Source organism: Terrapene carolina, unplaced genomic scaffold, assembly GCF_002925995.2.
Source record: "Terrapene carolina triunguis isolate 2854851 unplaced genomic scaffold, T_m_triunguis-2.0 Scaffold66, whole genome shotgun sequence".
Classification (NCBI taxonomy): Eukaryota; Metazoa; Chordata; order Testudines; family Emydidae; genus Terrapene; species Terrapene triunguis.
In genome coordinates, this window is record NW_020664417.1 from 69,204,954 (window position 1) to 69,225,162 (window position 20,209).

The 20,209-nt window shown below is 41.4% G+C and overlaps 1 protein-coding gene across 1 annotated transcript in view; it reads right to left on the reverse strand.

Annotated features, from left to right (window-relative positions):
- Nucleotides 1-20,209, reverse strand: part of STIM2 (stromal interaction molecule 2) — a 139,591-nt gene that overhangs the window by 22,034 nt on the left and 97,348 nt on the right. The window contains exon 3 of the mRNA XM_024204286.3: nt 11,986-12,100. Coding sequence (XP_024060054.1) covers nt 11,986-12,100 — 115 coding nt within the window. The remainder of the gene's footprint in view (nt 1-11,985; nt 12,101-20,209) is intronic.

Genomic DNA, 20,209 nt, shown 5'->3' on the forward strand with positions numbered 1-20,209 from the left:
AGATTGTTTCTTAAATTCCAGCCCCACAAGTTCAGCATGGGCTCAGAGTCAGAGTTCTTCCCATCTCACCCATCACCACCAGAAAGGAAGGCTCGGCCGGCCGAATCATCCACTGAAGGCACCTGTGCAACCCCATGGTCTTCAGAATGTATCTAGAGTAGCATCTGTGCAACCCCATTCCATTCAGTGGGCTTGTACCATTATAGCGGAGTATAATGTGGCCTGCAAAACAGTGACTGTGTGCCAGATGGAAAGCACCAAGCATGACTTTCAGAGCCCAGTTTGAGTTTACAGGGCTAGCAGTTAGGAAAAAAAATCTCATATCTGTAAACTGAACATATTATGATATGCCAATCAATGAGTCAGTGAACATCCATTTTTAAACAGTCATTCAGATTAGAAGTTCACTTTAAGATATCGGATATCATCTATATCTTGGAACCCAGCTACTTCACAGGCCACTGTCATGCCCCATCCTCCTACACCCAGTCATGGAATCATCAGCTGGGATGCTCCCATAGCTAAAGTCGTGAATGCAGCTGAACAAAACTCAGCACAGGGCACTTCTGCCTTGGAACTTCCTCACTCACCGATAAGAACAGATGATGGTGTGTCCCAAGAATCTCTTGATGCCCACTGGCAGAGGGTACAGGGGACATAAGATTTCAGGGATCCCTTAGGTTCACCAAAAGTGGTCATGTAAGGTGTCTATGAAAGCCTGTGTCACAATGGTCAGCAAAATCATTGCAAAAATATATATGCACATAATATGTAGGAGTTAGGTATGTATACTGAAAATTATGTTCTTAAAGCCTTGTAGTTAAAGGCAAGTAAGTCAGAGGCAGAGAGCATTGAGAAAGACTTCGCCAGACAGAAGGTGGGAGACATTTATCCATCTGTTGACCATTGTGTATCTTACTATTTGCATATTGAGTCACATGCTAATAAAGAAATTTCGAGTGTGCTACCAGAAAAAACAGAAACCAGCAAGAGCCGTTCTATTTACAAATAAAGACAATGAATCTTTGTGGGTATGGAGGTACGCTGGGGATTCTTCAGTCTGGGAAGACAAACTGCCCGTGGGCTTGATCTTATGAAAGGAGGAACTTTCCCCAGTGTTTTCAACCAGGGTGGCTAAGAACTTGGGGTCAGCTATTCTGTCGGAGACAGGGAAGTGTCTTGTGAGTTAAGTTTAGGCTCTAGAATAGTGGTTTTCAACCTTTTTTCATTTGTGGGCCCCTAAAAATTTTCAAATACAGGTGCAGACCCCTTTGGAAATCTTAGGCAGTCTGCAGACCGCTCAGGGATCCACAGACCACAGGTTGAAAATGACTGCTCTAGAAAGCATGTTATAATTTTGTTTTTTATATAACCGTTTCCAATATGCTTACTTACTTATCAAAGAACAGATTCATATGATAGTAAACTTATTCTTGTTTTCACTACAAATCTATCTAAGTGCTGTGTGTTAAGCAGAGTGGTAATCTTGAGCTGAATCTAGTAAGCTAGTGTGTACTATCTCCTTGGGAGTAGGGATCAGCGTTCTGAGAGTATTCAATGGACCAGAGGCTCGGCACTCCAGAGGGACGCTTGGAGGACTTGGATTTGGGCACCCACCAATTTTTAAATTTTTTAAATTTAAATTTTTTTATTTTTTTTTAAATTAATGGAGATATCCTATCTCCTAGAACTGGAAGGGACCTTGAAAGGTCATCGAGTCCAGCCCCCTGCCTTCACTAGCAGGACCAAGTACTGATTTTGCCCCAGATCCCTAAGTGGCCCCCTCAAGGATAGAACTCACAACCCTAGGTTCAGCAGGCCAATGCTCAAACCACTGAGCTATCCCTCCCCTCGATTGTCAATGTCCAATGTCAATCTGAAAAAAAAAATCAAAGCTGGAAGAGAACATACCTACCCCTGTTAGCACATGACATCAGCGTTCATTAGTCTGTATTGTCTGCCTCTGGGTCCCCAGGAGAAATGTTAAGGGGAGGTTGCTCTGGACATCGAAAGCCCTACATGGTTTGGGAGCTGCTCATTTGAGAGATCACCATTCTTGCAGTGTGAGATTGCCACCACTGAGATCAGCAGAGGGGCTTATGATAGAGCCTTCTCATCTTTAAAATGGAGGGGGCTGCTGAGTGGGCTTTGTTTGTGGTTGCCCTACTCTTCAGAATTCACCCTCCCTCTTGCTTTGAACTAGCGCAAATTTAGGTTACTGTCAGAGATCAAGACCCCACTGTGGTAGTCATTTGTCTTTAGTTATATCCTAGGCACTTTTTCTTTTCTTTCTTTTTTTTGTTTTTGTTTTTTTTTGTTGGAGTGGAGGAAAACATTTGAAAGTTAGCTTTGGTGGTGGATGGGGTATTTTCAGTGGGTACTTGTTTGGCTGGTACATTTTGTTACATAGTGAAGATTACCCATTAGATTTGTTCTTGTTGCATGGTTTATGTTTTTAATAATAATTAAAAAGCCACCATGAAACTTACATAAGTACTTTATTTATACATCAAAACCAAATAATCTTCCTTTTGTACCTCCCAGCCAAGGGCTTGCTGCTCTAACAGAGGAAGCTGCTCCCCTTGATAGTGTATTTATTGTATCACTAGCTTCTTAAGAATGTGACAAAATAGAGTAGATTACCAGCAGATTACACAACTGTATGATTTGTTCAGTTACAGAACTGAATCCAACACATGAAATCCATAATGAACACCTCCTTTTCCACAGAGTGGATGCAAAATTTTGTTTTTGTTTTTTAAAGAAGAAGAACTACACATAATGACCATGCAACAGGTGAAACTGGTAAGGGAAAAAATACAGCAAGGAATACAAATCCTACTTCTGACTTTGGTTTATGACAAACTTCACAGTTGCTTGGTTTTGTGATTTCTGTGTTAAATCCTTTAACCCGCGTAAATGTAGGCCCTTGAGTAAACTGCAGTTTTGTTTTGTTTTTAAAATTCACGGCAGCGTCCAGGTAATGTAGTATTTTTCTACAGGCTATACACAGAGAATGCAGTCAGTGAACGGTAACTGCGCATTGCTTTGCATAAAACTGGCCACCCACTCCCCCTGCAAAAATAGGTGCGATTTTTCCAACATCAGGAGATCAGCACAAGCCTCCCCCACTGTTAGAAAAATTGCAGCAGTGCAGAGAGGCTCCACAGCCAGTTCTGCAACATTTTCCTTTTTTTTGTAGATCAAAAGCCCCAAGCACTGTACAATATTACCTCTGTGAATCAGTCAGCATACAAATCTAAATACTTCAGAGTGCAGAACCGATGATGTTTCCTCATGTCTTTTGGACACATGGGTACATCTGCTTCGGTCCAACTTCAAGTCCCAAGCAGAATTTGGCAGAAAGTTTGCATCTCTAAAGCTCTGATCATGCTGCAGTAATTTTAACTCCACTCTACATACTGTATGGGGCTTCTCAATGTGAACCGGGTTACATTTCAGGAAAAAAATGCTTATTTATATTTTCAAAAATTCACTAATCTAATGCTCTGAGCAGGGGTTCTCAACCTTTTCTTTTGAGGCCCCCCAACATGTTATGAAAACTCCACAGCCCACCTGTGCCAAAATAACTGGTTTTCTGCATACAAAATCTAGGGCTTGCATTAGGGGGAGCAAGAAGGGCAATTGCTGGGGCCTCATGCCAAAGGAGCCCCTGCAAAGTTACATTGCTCAGCCTCTGGCTTCAGCCTCAGGTGGCAGGGCTTAGAGCCCCGGGCTTCAGCCCCATTCGGTGGGGCTTTGGCTTTCTTCCCTGCTCCCCAGCAAGTCTAGTGCTGGTCCTGATGGGTGGACCCCCTGAAACCTGCTTCCCCCCTCCCCCCCCGGTTGAGAACCACTGCTCTGGAGGACAAGTACATTAATAACAACAAATCTTACAAATAAATCAATATATTATGAATTCTTCTCACTTTAAAATTATCTCAGTAATAAATTCCACTTAGAAATTGAGTTAGGCCTGCAGTTCAGACAAATATCTTGTTGATCCAAGGGAAGGAAAGCAATTTCTGTTGAGCGGTGCTTTACTGAAAAAATCCGACGGTAGCCCCCTTGTCATTAAATCAGGAACGCCAAGCTCTCTGTGCCTGTTAGGAAGGACTCTAAAGTGAGAAAAGACTTCTAGATCTTTTCATCACCCTGGTAGGTCTCAAAATGCATTCTATGAAGTTAGTTTGCCCACATTAGTGCCAACCCCAATCTGAAAGGGCCCTAGCCACATCTGGGTCTTCAAGTGTTGGCACTTCAATAGAGATCAGTAGGGACTGCCACACAGAGGTCACTACACACTTTCTATATGCACCACAGATTAGACAATCTGGCTTGGCAGATGCAGCTTTAAATGCAATGTTCTAGGCACAGAAGTCCACTCATTCAAATCTTCCCACTCCACAGCCTGGAGTGTTGCTACATATAATCTATACATCCAAATCAGAGGACCTGGTGAGCAAAGTACATATACCTATAAATTGTAGTCCCTACGTATAAATTATTGTTGTTCATATAAAACAATCTGAAAGCCTGAATCTCCTGTGGTTTTTAAAACTTTTGGGTACATCGCTGACATGTTCCGCAAGTTCTCTTGTTTCAGTTCATAAATAATTTTAAGTTAGCTAAGGGAAAAACTCCATAGTATTCCCTACTGAAACCTAAAGCAGCTCCTCTTACTAGGAAGGAAAAGCTTCAACAGCTGTTTGCCTACTTATCATAACAAGCAGTAAACAACAAGTCAGTCCAGACTGGAGAACATGATCAAGAGAAAACCAGTTTACAGAGAGGGGAGAAATTACCTTGCTACCAAAGTCAAGAACCAAATGATCTATGAAATGCAGCAGACAGTACTGGTCACCATGTAGTGGAAAGGAAAATACTACCTGGAGAGAGTGCAGCAATAAAGATGCTACATTTGAACAATTTAAACAGAGGAAAGTTTAAAGAGTCAGGTTATTCATCTGGAGGTCTTGTTTTCCTATGGACAGAAGTTTTCAAAATTATTAAGCTGATTTACATAATTTTTCACATTTGAGTTTCAAAGTTAAGACCAATTTCCAAATAGAAAACTAGGAACAAAAAAACTTGGGCAGAAAGAAGGTAAAACAAACAAACAAAAAATGCATGGAACATATGAACATATGAAAGGGGGAAGATGACATTTAGTCAGCATAAATTGACATTTAGTCAGACAACTCAGCTTTTAGAAAAGGGAGAAGAATGAATATAGTGAAAAGGCAGAAAACTGAAGTTATAATGAACTAAAAGAAGTCAAGCATGCTGGCTTGGATTATTTTTTCTTGCTTTTTACAGAGTGGGAAATGGGCCTTGTTTTTATTTAGGATGAAGGAGAAAGACTTACAAGAAAGGACTGCTAGCTTCTCAACTCTCCAGGCACTCATAGGCCTTGTCTAGATGAGGAAAAAGATTTATTTTTTATTTTAAAAATGTGCTAGATATTATATTTTAAGTGGTGTTTAGAAGTATGTTAGCACTTAGCGTAGACTGGTTTTAAACCTTTTAAAATGTGTTAGCAGGCTTCTCTTTCAATCATAATTTCTTTAACCTTACGAAATAAGGATTCTCCTTCTGAGTAAAACCCTAGAAAGTGGAAATTTTGACCACTTAATTGGTTAACTTTGAAAACAAAGCCACAGTCCTTTGGGGACTGGTCCTGCTTTGAGCAGGGGGTTGGACTAGATGACCTTCTGAGGTCCCTTCCAACCGATATTCTATGATTCTACGTAATGAGAAAAAAAACAATTAATTTCCTATATAGTCTATCTACTATAGATAAACCTTGTACAGTCTAGAAGAAGTCTGCCTTATAGTCACATAAGCCATTTATTAGGGGTTCATGGAGTTTACATTCCTTGGATGACCTGGATAAAGTCTAATTCCTTTCACAACCTTTAGAATTTTGAAGCATGTCTGACACAAAACAGAAACTGCAACAAAAACCAAATCAGGTTATCGAGTTATCCATCATGCCAAGCAACTTAAGGCAAGTCACAAAGTAAGTTGCACAACAGGAGCTTATTAATCAGTAAAACCCTGAGGGCTCTATTTACCACAAAATTAATTTTCTGTGGAATCTGTTGGCGACTTTGCAGGGATTACCTGTTTGACACTCATGACAACTAATCCTACTTCAGTAAAATTCCAAGCTCAGGCTGTAAAGAACAGATTTTTCCAGTTGGGGCAACACCCCTTTTCTTGAAGAGCCTCAAGCTATGCTTCCAAAAACGACATATGGAGTGTGGCACACACACAAGATCAGGCTCATATAACTGACCATGCTTGGATAGAGAACATTTATTAAGAAGCGAAAAAGCTTACTGCCCTAGTGACGCCACCGCTGAAACACAAGTCAACGTTCTGAGGAGTACACAAGCTCATTCTTGCACCTCATACTGCACTCTAAACTCTTCCTGTAAATTACAGTTTTCACCAAGCACAGGGGGCCAAGTACATTGGAGCATGAGAGGGTAAAAGAAGTGACACATACAGGGCTTATCCAGTTCTGTACTGAAAACCAAACGTGAATGCTGGCTGAAATTCACCTCGGTCTGCATCACCTGCGATAATACTACAGGGGCTGCTATTATAACGTCAGCATTTACAGACAGTTACCATACCACAGAAGCTTAAGTTATTCAATTGTTCCCTATTCTAAGTGTAGGAAAATAATTCAGTTTTATCATATTGCAGACTGTTCTCTTATATAGTCTATTTACTATAAATACCCTTGTATAGCCTAGAAGAAGTTTCTGTTATGGTCACATTAGCTATTTATTCGGGGTTCATGGAGTTTACCCTCTCCCCTGTTTCTTTCTGGGGCAAGACACTAAACCAGATGGTGTCAGTATGTAGCAAAAGGAGAATGACACCAGAACCATGCGAAGCCTTAAAAATCTGTCCACCCATGTCTCCCCGAAACTCTGGGCAGAATACCAGAGAAACGAACTTTATCGGATATAAGTCATGTACGTCACAGGACTTTTAGTAGAATTTACAGAGCATATTTTCATTTAGCAAGCACCGCCATCGAGAGCACCAGTACAGGACATGTTGCTGCTACTAGTATATGTTCTAATACCAAGAGCAGGGCTGTCCCCAGAGGGGTGTGGGGCCGGGACATAGGTGTCAAGTTTCTATCTGCTGTGCTCTCCCTGGCTCTGCCCAGGTCCGACCCCCATTCCACCCCTTCCCCCAAGGCCCCACCCCCACCCCACCTCTTTCCCTGCCCAGTTCCGCCCCCTCCCCCGAGTGCACTGAGTCCTTGCTCCTCTCCCCTCCCCCACAGTGCCTCCAGATGCAGCAAAACAGCTGATCGGTGGTAGGCGCTGGGAGGGAGGGAGAGGTGCTGATCGGCCGAGCCTGCCGACGGGCAGGAGGCACTGGAAAGAGAGGAGGATCCTCCTTGCCAACCCCCGCCTGCCCGTCGCCTCACCTCCCCGCCCGCCTCTTCACGAAGCGCAGGGCCCCCCAAAGTGTGGGGCCCAGGGTGGTTGCCCCAATTTGCCATACTCTAGGGATGGCTCTGACCAAGAGCGAAGAAAACGACACAAAAGGGAGCTGAATGGAGTAACAATTTACTTTAAGTGACCCTGATATTTCATATATTCAATGGCTTAATATTACAAAAGATAGTTCAGTTTCCTCTTCCCAAGAATGGGGTTTGAAATATTGTATTAGTCCTGTCTGGAATGGAATTCAGTGTCATGTAATGCATCCTTAGCAATGTTTGGCTTGTGTTCATTTCTACTGTCTGGATATTTAAAACCCAAGACCGCCATCGATCAAGAATGTGAAAGGCAACTAAAACATCTCTCTCTGGTATGTCGTTTATTCCCAGTTGCTGCAAGAACATTTGCTGTGCAATGCCAGTCCAAAGCAAGGCAGCCTATCACAAATCATGACATATAACCAGCCCTCCTATTTATCCTCTTAAAAAAAAAAAGAGCTCTACTAGTAATATTGCCAGACCTGAAGTAATCTGAAGAAAGGAGAGAAGAAATCTAAATGACAGTAGATTAGAATTGCTGCAATTTCTTATAGTTAGGAATGAAGCCCAATGCCCCGAGGGAACAACAGCTGTTACAGAATGAAGCAGGTTGCCTGCTCACCAGCACAGATTACCAGAAACATATCACCCTGATTCATTACTCATGGCACTTGGCTCCCCATTAAGTAGGGTCTAGTTCAAGGCTGCTGTACTGATTTTCAGAGACCTGCTTGGTACTGGAGCTAGCTACCTAAGAGATCTCTTCTTCCATGACAATGACCTCACACAACAGCAGCTAGATTCAACTAGAAAAAAAAAAGCTGACAAAGAGGGTAAGACTTATTCACACAGCAATTGCACCAAGACTGGATCCCATGGCCAGAGAAAAGAAGAATGACCACTACCCTTGCTGCATTCAGAACTAAACAGATAAATCAGCTCAAGCCTACTATTGGCCAATGTCAAATTCCTGAGCAAGTTCATAAAGAAGCCAGCCAAAGGCCAATTACAACCTCATCTAATTGAAGCTAATGTTCTAGACCTGGAATAATCTGGATTCAGACCAGGATAAGGAATTGAAACCACTTTAGTGGCACTGATGGATGATCTCCTCCTGCCAGTGGATAGAGGGCAGACATTCATTCTCATCCTCCTGGACTTCTTGCAGCTTTCACCTGAGAGAAATGGCAAAAGTCCAGGGTAATGTGCTAAAATGGTATGAGCCCCTCCTGGAGGGACACATCCAATTCCCAAGGATGGGAAACTGCACCTCTACCTCAAGCCCCCTCACTTGTAAAATCCTACAAGGATAAATTTTTTCACCAGTCCTATTCAACATCTACATGCAACTACTAGGGGAACTGATTAGACATGAATTCAAGTGCCAGCATACACAGATGACACAAAGCTCTGCTTATCCTTCACCACACCACTACTAATAAGATAGCCCAATGCCTGCACGAGACCAGCTCATGGATGAACAGCGGCTGGCTGAAGCTGAACCAGAATAAGAGAGATAATGATGGTGGGCAAAGCATTTTGAGAAATTTGCCACTATTATATGATCTCCTTTGGTTGAAGGTACACACCCATGTCTGATCAATCTGCTCAGTGGTTTAGGAGTAGTCTTGGATTCCTTGTTGACACAAAGCTCTCACATAGCAATATCCACAAGTAACACTTGCCATCATCTCTGGTTGACTTGCAGACTCCATCGCACCCTTGCAAATCATGGCCTCGCCTTGATTATTCACTTTGCATTGCTGTAGTATGGCAGGGAAGTGACAATAGACCTGCGTATGAAGCCTTCTGCACCTGGGAAATTCCCAACTAGTACAGAATACTCAAGTGCGTCTCCTCAGGAATGTGGGCTACCGCGAGCACATCAGACCTGTCCTCCTCTCTCTACACTGGCTTCCCATAGGATATTGAATCAAGTTCAAGGTCTCAGTTTTTATCTTCAAGGCTCTCCATTGTCTGGACCCGGGATACCTAAGGCTCTGGGATGAAGACCCTGGTTGACGACTTTGTTCCTCTGACATTAGGGAATTCTCTACAGTAAGGGTAAATCTCATCTGTGCAGGACCGAGAACTTTCTTGGGGGTTGGTTTGAGACTGAAATGAAGTCTCCTGGAAACTAAAGACTATCACAAACCTCTTCACCTTCTGCTCCAAATGCAAAGCGCATTTCTTTGACCTTATCTTCTCCAACGTAATACACAGCAACATGTATATTTTAAAAAAAATTCTAACACCCGACCAAAACAAGAGAAGCAAACCTCTCTTCCATTTATCTTCCCACTAATAACCCTCTGAACACAGTAGCATCTTCTCATTTTATATATACATATTTTTTTCAATCAAGATCATCTGGTTTTATTGTACCAAAGTGTGTGCTATTCTTGATGCTGTCCTTGTAGCATTTTCTGGGGTGGCCTTGATTCGGTGTCTTTGCGCCAATTCTCCATAGAAATTTTTTCTGAGGAGTTGATACTCAGGCATCCTAATGATGTATCCAACCCAACATAGTTGGGCTTTTATCAGCATGGCCTCGATGCTTATGGCATTTGACTTTTGAAGAACCTCCAGGGTGGTAATTTTTTTCTGCCAGTGGATCCCCATAATGGAGCACAGAGACCACATATGGAAGGCCTCTAGCTGTTTGATATGCCATTTGTATGGTATCCATGTCTCACAGCCATAGAGGAGAGATGTGAGCACAAAAGAATTTTATTTTTGTTGAGGGGGTTATGTTGTGGGATTTCAGGACTTTGTTATGTAACTTTCATAATGACTGAGCAGCTTTCTGTATCCTGTTCGTGATTTCTTTGTCAAGAGGTCCATCATGGGAGATGTTGCTGCCGAGATAGGTAAAACGGTCAACTTGCTTTAGTTGGTTTCCACTAATGAATATGCTAGGGGATATGGCATAGAGCAGTACAGATGATTGGTGCAACACCATAGTTTTCTCCAGGCTGATTGTGAGGCCAAACAATTTTGATGCTTCAGTGAAACGATCTATGATGCACTTGAGATCTCCCTGTGTGTGTGCTAGGAGGGCACAATCATCCGCAAAGAGTGTTTCTCTTAGTAGTAGTTCTGTTACTTTTATTTTTGCTTTTAAGCCTCGCAAGATTGAAGACTGAGCCGTTGTGTTTGTATCTGATGTATATGCCTCTGTTGAGCCCATCTGTAGCATGGTTGAGAACTTGGGTGAAGAACAGGTTGAACAGTACAGGGGCAAAGACACAGCCTTGTTTGACTCCATTTGAAATGGGAAAGAAGTTAGTGAGATCTCCATTAAAAAGTATCTGACCTTGCATCCCCTCATGAAATAAATGAATGATCTTTACCAGTTTTGGTGGGCAACCAAGTTTGCTGAGGATCATCCATAATCCTTCTCTACTGATTGTATCAAATGCTTTTGTCAGATAGGTGAAAACACTGAATAGATTCATGTTTTGTTCGATACATTTTTCTTGTATTTGCCTGATACTGAAAATCATGTCTATGGTGCTATGACCAGGTCTGAATATGCACTGAGTCTCAGGTAGATTGGCTTCTGAAACAGATGAAATCAGTCAGTTCAAAAGGACACGAGCAAAGATTTTTCCAGCAACAAATAGGAGAAATATCCCATGGTAGTTATCACAGACCATTTTGCTGCCTTTATTTTTAAATAAAGGAATAATTGTGGCATCTTTGAAGTCTTGTGGCATTTCTTCACTGTCCCAGATGTTAGTAAGCATCTTCTGGAGTGTTACCACCATCTTTGGACCCGCATATTTAAATATTCCTGCCGGTATTCCATCTCTGCCTGAGGACTTTCCTGAGCTCATCAAACTGATTGCCTTTTCTATTTCTTCAAGTGAGGGTGATGAGTCAAGATGGTGCTAAACAGGCGTTTGAGGTATCTGATTAATAGCACCTGTTTCAACTGAGGATGGTCCGTTCAGTAGTTGGCAGAAATGTTAAACCCATCTCTGTTCCAGTAAGGGTGGCAATACCATACCTTGCTACCCTTACTTCTGCAGTGCTGCTGGTGGCGGCTCTGCCTTCAGAGCTGGGCTCCTGGCCAGATGCCACCACTCTCCAGCTGCCCAGCTCTGAAGGCAGCTCTGACTGCCGCCGGCAGCAGCAGCGAAGAAGTAAAGGTAGCAGTACCGCACCCCCCCCCGTCCCTTACAATAAACTTGCCAACCCCCCATGACTCCTACAGTTATAACACTGTGAAATTTCAGATTTAAATAGCTGAAATCCTGAAATTTATGATTTTTTAAATCCCATGATGGTGAAATTGACCAAAATGGACTATGAATTTGGTAGGGCCCTAACTATATGTCATTTAATGCCAATAGTTGCACCGCATTTATCTCAATATCACCTTTACTTCAAGCAAGCCAGGATTTAGTACTGGGCCACCTGAAAAACCATGACATGGATCTGGAAACGGTATATTTCCTGACTCCTACCTTCAGAGGTTTTCCAGCGTTTCCACAGATCCTCAATGGTGATATGTTTGTCTTCTCTGTGCAGATGGCTGTGTTTATTGGAAGCATCTTTATATTTCATGTCTTCTCTGATAAACTGAGGAAGAAAAAGAACGTTTGATTAAATTTTAACAGTAAACAAGCCCAGTTCTTAACAAGGAAACTGGAAGTAGATCAGTAGAGATGCTTTTTGCATCTGCTCTGTAAAAAATGGCATAATTTAGTTAAGCCTCTAAAATAGTCAACTTACATAATTAATTCAACATTCTTATAAATTTTGAATTGGAATGTAATAAACCCTGGGAAAACAATGTTGCACTTGTGAGGCTATTAGTCAAATTGAAGTGTGTGGTTAACGTACTCCAAAGATTAACAGCTAGTAACCACAAACATCCCAAACAAGTTGTATCTCATGCTTTTATATTCTATGGACATTCACCTGTCTGAAGGCAAGCCCACATGATAGGGTTTGGAAGTGTGCCAGTGCTTTATAAATCAGCAGTTATTTGTCCATCTTGAATCCCACTATACCAATTAAATGAAACTAATAGTTAGCTTTCTCCCACCCCTCAAAGACTTATGACTAGACACCAAAAGATCATGTTCTGCCTCATTAAATCTAGTTGTTAACATACAATTCAACTTCAGCCCTGGGTTTATTTATTTTATTGTGGTGCATGATCAAGAGAATGGTTATACACCTCTACCTTGATATAACGCAACCCGATAGAACATTGAATTCAGATATAATGTGGTAAAGCAGTGCTCGGTGGGGGGGGGGGGGACGACGGGGGACTGCGCACTCCGATGGATCAAAGCAAGTTCAATATAATGCGGTTTCACCTATAATGCGGTAAGATTTTTTGGCTTCCTAGGACAGAATTATATCAAGGTAGAGGTTTATTCCACACACAAATAGTATATCGTAAACTTACAATTTGCAATAATGTACGGGAAGCCTTTGGCAAAAACCTAACATGTGAATGTTAATAACCACATAAAAATTGTTAAAAAGTGGGATTCTATGTATCAGTGTATTTTGCTCATTTATGTGTACCACAGTTATTTAGTTTAATACTTCAAAGTCACTAGTAAATAGGTACTAAAAATGTTTACAAGACATGTACAACCAAGAAAAATTAAGGTGAGGGCTGTTGTGATAATTTGGCCTACCCTAATTGTAGACTCAACTGTAAAAAGTATATGGAAGTTCATAAAACATTACAATAATCGATAATAAATGCTGGTGGGAACATGTATGAAAGGGAGACAGAAAGACTAAATTAGTCAAAACAAGAAGAGCCAAGTTAATATGATTCAAGGACTATGTTAAAATCATGCTTGGTAATAACAGATGATGTGAAATCTGAAATTAATGAGCCAAAATTGCTGTGTTGGATATTAGGTCTAATTCGTGCACAAAACAATGCGGGGACGAGCTATTCCAACCATTGTTCCCTTAATGGGTCCTTAAAGAAAGACTCGGGGGTGGGGAGGGGGGGAGGGAGAGGAGAGGAGAGGAGAAGAGAAGAACAATGGGGAAGAACAGACAGAGGCTACTGAAGCAAGCTTCACCATCATGGCTGTCACCACCACTATATCCTGGGAGCCTGGGCCTTCATTCCCTGTGATCCTGAAAGATGCCCTGACCAGACCAGGCCAGAGATGTATCCAGATGACATTGGGACCCCTACCACAAGGGTAGTCTTATTTTTTGGTCAAGGTCCAAAGTTCTTGACACCTCAAAGCTATATTGAGGTGGTGAGTACTCCACACAGTCCTCTTGTGCAGTATGTCCTCTGCTCAGTTGGGTGCAGGCAGAGTCCTCCCTTCTTCACGATAAGACCAGTTCTTCATGGGGGCCCCCTACCACTAAAACCCCAAGCAGGGGACAAGAGGGAAATAACACAGTGCAGGGCAGCAGGGCTGCGGCGCAATGAGGTGCCCAAGCGAGGGTGTGCCTGGCATCTCAAATTCCTTTAATCTGGCCATGGGGAAAGAATCTCTCATTTAAGCCCTTTGTATAAGGGCCCAGTCTGCCCACTTTTACCCTGAGACCAACACTTCTGGAGGGAGAAAAGAAATCAGGAGAAAGATACAAACACAAGGCAGCAGCGCTTTGCAAGAAGATACAATGTAGAATGGGAGAAAAGGAGGTCTATGACAGGAGCAATTTCCCAGTGTAAATTCCTGCTCTGACATCCTACAAAGAAAAATGGAGTCAAAGACAGACATAACTGAGGTTGCATGCAGGGAAAGGTTTTCCTCTGGGGTTGAGGTAAATTGCCATATCTCATTGTAGGAACAAGCAAACATCTCAGGCTCTTCCACACTGGGGGATGATCTTGCATACCAGAATGATGAAAGCCCTGCTGAACTTTGTCTCAACTCTTAGCTGTCCCCCTCACTCTGATCACAGCTGTTCTGTATCCTTTGGTCCACTACGTGGCCCGTGAGAGAATCTGCCCCTTCGGTCCCTACAATCTTCACTTTTGGCCATACGGTTACTGTTTCCTGAAGGAATTCTTTCACTCCTATTATAGTTCCTCATTTGCCACACATCATAGTGACTTTTCCCTTCCCTATGCTTTCATGGTTTCTTGTAATATAGACAAGAGAATGGTGTTTGGAGAAAAGATTTAGGTTCATTAGGAACTGGGGAAGGTTTTGTGAAAGGAGGAGCCCACGCAGGAAAGATGGGCTCCAACTAAACAAACGGAATCAGATTGCTGAACTATAAAATTAAAAAGGTTGAAGAAAGGTTTTTAAACTGAGGACTGGGGAAAGCCAACAGGTATGAAGGTTCACATGGTTCAGACAGGGACATCCGTTAGGGGAGGATTTATTAAAGGGGATATTGTACATCCTAGTAAAGAGGAGGGGATAGACATTGATAAAGTACAGGCAGGAACTGAAGAGAAATAGACAAATGGGAGGGGGGGGAGAGAAAAAAAAAGTCCCATTCAATATCATCACATGAAGGCAGATAACTAAATATTGACAAATTGTATAAGTGCTTGCATACAAATGCTACAAGTCTAAGATGGATTAACTTTAGTGCCTGGTATTAAATGAGGATATTGATATAACAGGAATCACAGAAACTTAGTGGAATGATGATAATGTATGGGACACAGTAATATCAGGATACAAAAGGAATGACAGTAGGTCTTGCAGGTGGAGAACTGCCACTGTATGTGAAAGAAGGGAGAGATAGCTCAGTGGTTTGAGCATTGGCCTGCTAAACCAGGGTTGAGAGTTCAGTCCTTGAGAGGGCCATTTAGGGATTTGGGGCAAAAATCTGTCTGGGGATTAGTCCTGCTTTGAGCAGGGGGTTGGACTAGATGACTTCCTAAGGTCCCTTCCAACCCTGATATTCTATGAATATAGTAAAAAACTTAAACGCCTCAAACAGTACCATAGAATCTCTCTGTATATAAATGTCATGCTTCAATAAGAGTATAGCTATCAGAATATACTACCATCCATCTGACCAGGATGTTGAAATCACTGTGAAATGCTCAGGGAAATTAGAGCCTACAAAAGCAAAAAACACGACAACAGTGTGGGAATTTCAACTATCCCTATTTTGACTGGGTACGTGTCACCTCTGCAGGATGTGATGCAGAGATAAAATTTCTGCACACCATGAATGACTGATGCCTGGAGCACTCAGTCCTGGAACCCACAATGTGAGAAGCAATTCTTGATTTAATCCTCAGTGGAGCACAGGATCTGGTCTAAGAATTGAACATAGCCAAACTGCTCGGCAACAACGACCATAATGTAATTAAATTTAACATACTTGCATGGGGGGAAATACCAAAGAAACCCATCACAGTAGCATTTAACTTCAAAAAGGGAAACTACACAAAAAAAGAAGATAAACAGAAATTAAAAAAGAACAGTCACAAGAGTGAAATGCCTGCAAGCTGCAGGGAAACTTTTAAACACTACTATAATAGAGATTCAAGCTACAAATATAACCAAAATTCAAAAACAGTAAGAGGATCAAAAATATGCCACCAGGGCTAAACAAAGTAAAAGAGGCCAAAAGACATCCTTTAAAAATTGGAACTCAACTCCTACAGAGAAAAATAGGAAGGAGCATAAACTCTGGCAAGCCAAGGGTGAAACTAAACAGGAATTTTTTTTTTAAGTACATCAGAAGCAGGTAGCCTGCCAAATCATCAATGGGGACAGTGGATGATCGAGGTGCTAAAAGACCACTCAAGGAAGACAAAGCCATTGCAGAGAAGCTAAATGAATTCTTTGCATTGGTCTTCACTGAACAGCACAGGAGTTAGATTCCCACACCTGAGCCTTTCTTTTTAGGTGATAAATCTGAGAAAATGTCCCAGACTGAGGTGTAAATAGAGAACATTTTGGAATAAATTGATAAATTAAACAGTAATGAGTCACCAGGACCAGATGACATTCATCCGAGAGTTCTGAAGGAATTCAAATATGAAATTGCAGAACTGTGGCATGTAACCTATGGCTTAAATCAGTCTCTATACCAGCTGACTGGCAGATAGCTAATGTGAAACCAATTTTTAAAAAAGGCTCCAGAGTTGATCTGACTATTACGGGCCGGTAAGCCTAACTTCAGTACCAGGAAATTGCTTAAACTATAGTAAGAGTCAATGTGGCTTTTGTAAAGGGAAATCATGCCTCCCTAATCTATAAGAACTCTTTGAGGGGGGTCGTGGATAAGAGTGATCCAGTTGATATAGTGTACTCCAACTTTCAGACAAGGTTCCTCACCAAAGGCTCTTAAAAAGGAAGGTCCTCTCATGGATCAGTAACTGGTTAAAAGACAGGAAACGAAGTGTAGAATAAATGGCCAGTTTTCTCAATGGAGAGGTGTAAATAGCAGGGTCCCCCAAGGATTTGTACGGGGACCTGTGCCGTTCAACATATTCATAAATGATCTGAAACAAGGGATGAACAGTGAGATGACAAGGTTTGCACACAACACTAAATTTCTCAAGATACTTAAGTCCAAAGCTGACTGCAAAGAGTTAAAGGGATCTCACTAAACTGGGTGACTGGACAACGAAACAGCAGACAAAATTCAAAATTGATAAATGCAAAATAATGCACATTGGAAAAAAAAATGATGGGATCTAAATTAGCTGTTATGACTCTAGAAAGATTTTGGAGTCGTCAGAGGAACAGTTCTCTGAAGACATCTGCTCAATGTGCAGTAGTAATAAAAAAAGCAGAACATTAGGAACAAGATAGACAGTAAGACAGAAAATATTACAATGCCACTATATAAATCATGGTATGCCCACAGTCACCCCAAGTCAAAAAATAACTTAGAAATGGAAAAGGTGTAGAGAAGGCAAAAAAAATTATTAGGGTTATGAAAAAGCTTCCATATGAGGAGAGATTAAAAAGACTGGGACTTCAGTTTAAAAAAGAGGGGGATGTGATAGAGATCTATAAAATCATGAATCTTGTGGAGAAAGTGAATAAGGAGGTGTTATTTACCCCCCTCACATAATACAAGAATTAGGAGTCACCCAATGAAATTAATAGGAAGCAGGTTTAAAAACAAACAAAAGGAAGTGTTTCTTTAAATAATGCACAGTCTACCTATGGAACTTGTTGCTGGGGATACTGTGAAGACCAAAAGTATAACTGGGTTCAAAAAAGAATTAGGTAAGTTCATATAGGATAGGTCCATTAATGGTTATTAGCCAAGATGCTAATATGGGTGTCCCTAAACCTCTGACTATCAGAAGCTGGGACTGGACAATAGGGAATGGGTCACTCAGTAACTGCCTTGTTCTGATCATTCCCTCTGAAACATCTGTCAGAGGATGTGATATTGGCCTAGACAGACCATTGGTCTGACCCAGCATGACTGTTCTTATGTTCCTATGTTCTTACATGTCAGTCTCTCAGGATGGGGCACTTACTTGGGCTCCCCCTCTTGGGCAAGAGGACATGATCCCCTTCTGAACAGACAGCATCAGTTTGCTCGATCATTGATCCAACTTGTGGCCATGTGAAGCCCTGTTTCTTCACAAGTTTTTGTCCTGTGCAACAGCTCAGATACAGAGACATACATAAAGCCAAAAGGAGACCAAATCCATTTCTATTTTCAGAATCTCTCTGCATAGGCTAATTGGAAGAGTTCACCTGTTGTCACTCCGGCTGGACTTTTTATAGAAGAGCAACAAGGCTGCAGGTGAGTTCAACTGATACCAACTGATGCCCATCGAACGGAGCCTGAATTCTTTCATGTTTCAGCAGATATGCTCCATTCTGGCAACACTGACTTCCCTTGACACCAAAGCACACAGGTGTTTGAATGGGACTTTTGTCCTCTTCCAAGAGTGCTGAGGAAGGTGAAGGAACACAAGGCAGAGATGACTGCTAAATCCCAAATCAAAATCCATAGCTATATTATGAATCAAAGGAAAAACTAAGTGCTTTTATTTTTAAAGCACAAAAGCAGTTTTATATTTAAGGAATAAAATAAATGTTCTTTAGAAAAGCGCCATGAAGACGGAGAAAGTACCTAATAGCAGCTGCCTTCAGGAGGTCAGTTGCTTCAGCATGAACTACACTAACCTCACTGAGAGATGGTTTAACTTTTGCCTTTTTTTGGCAACTTCTTAAGGACAGCTATCCTCTTGTGGAACCCTCCCTTCACAATCTTCTAATCCAACCCCCGTTTCCATGAGAAAAATACAGTGGTTGCTTAGACAAAAACGTAACGGTTTGTAAATACTACAGAGAAAATAAACTGGCTTTAATGTAAAGGGCGTAGCTGCTTGGATAAATCCTCAGTTTTCCATTTGGGCTGTTTATTTCTTCGCCTAGGGTTAAAGGACTTCACATCAGTACTTACCGTGTTTCCCCGAAAGTAAGACATCCCCCGAAAATAAGACCTACTTCCAGTTTTGCCTCTCGCTGTAATATAAGGCATCCCCCCCAAAATAAGACCTCCCCGATAATAAGGCCACCCCGGAATATAAGGCCCCGAAGCTCCAGGAAAAATAAGACCTCCCCTGAAAATAAGACCTAGCGCATCTTTGGGAGCAAAAATTAATATAAGACACTGTCTTATTTTCGGGGAAACAGGGTACTCTCCCTGCCTTGCCTGCAGCAACCTTTGCTTTTATCTATTGTTTTGTAGTTTGCTTCTGCCTTGTGTGTTTAGTACTACTCCAATATTCACCCACAAAATATAAACACAGTTGATCAAAAGCGGACAAAGGCAGCTGCATGAGGAGTAAAGAGCTGCCTGGTATTGTGGCCTACTAAGATGCTATGTTCTGTTGCTGAGGGTTTTTTTTGTGCATGACATTGAGGAGGACAGATGGGTTTTTGAGAACTATTTTTAAAGTGTGGTTGACTAAAAAGCCACTGGGTAGGAGCAGGGAGATAGAGATAAAGATCATGGTTTTTAAACAGCCAGACTTTTAGAAACAAATTGTTTATAGGGATATTCTTACACACACTTTTAAAAATTAGAGAGTGAATTTACATGCATGTGTGTCAAGAACTAAGGTTGCCATAAACTGTAGTTATTGAAAAATACAGAAGTTGGTCTCCCCAGCCAGTTCAATTTACTAAGAATAAACCAGCATTGCACATCAATGTCACTCATCACAGCATGATTACTCAATACTTTACAGTATTATAGCCTTATAGACAAGTATGAATTAAGTTGAAAAATCTTATATCCTGGAATGGTTCCTGGTATTATCCAATTTTCAATACTTGGAGTGAAATACATGTGGGAGTATTACACCTACCTTTTTAAGTCATTGTGCCCACTACCTAGAGCAGAATATCCTCCGTTGTTTCTTGGGTTTTTTTTTTGTTTTTATTAAACGTTATTTGCTGAGACCCGGAAATCTTGCTTGCAACTGTCTATTCCTAAGTCAATTATTAATAATAAAATTGAAGCTTTATTCTGCATTGCATCTTTCATATAAACTTACATTCCAAGTCACTCTGCAGAATTAAATAACTACAGAGAAAATAGCAGTATGATAAAAATTAAAAGGTAAGTGCGAGGGGAAATAATACACATACATATATATTTAATTCATTCTCAGCTAGGATTTGAAATGATACAGCAAACTGATCTGGTGCAAGAGATATAGTAATGAAACACATGTGGAGGAAGAGAGCAGTCAGTCATTGCTAGCCAAGAAGAGAGGAGAGAGTAAAGGTAGGA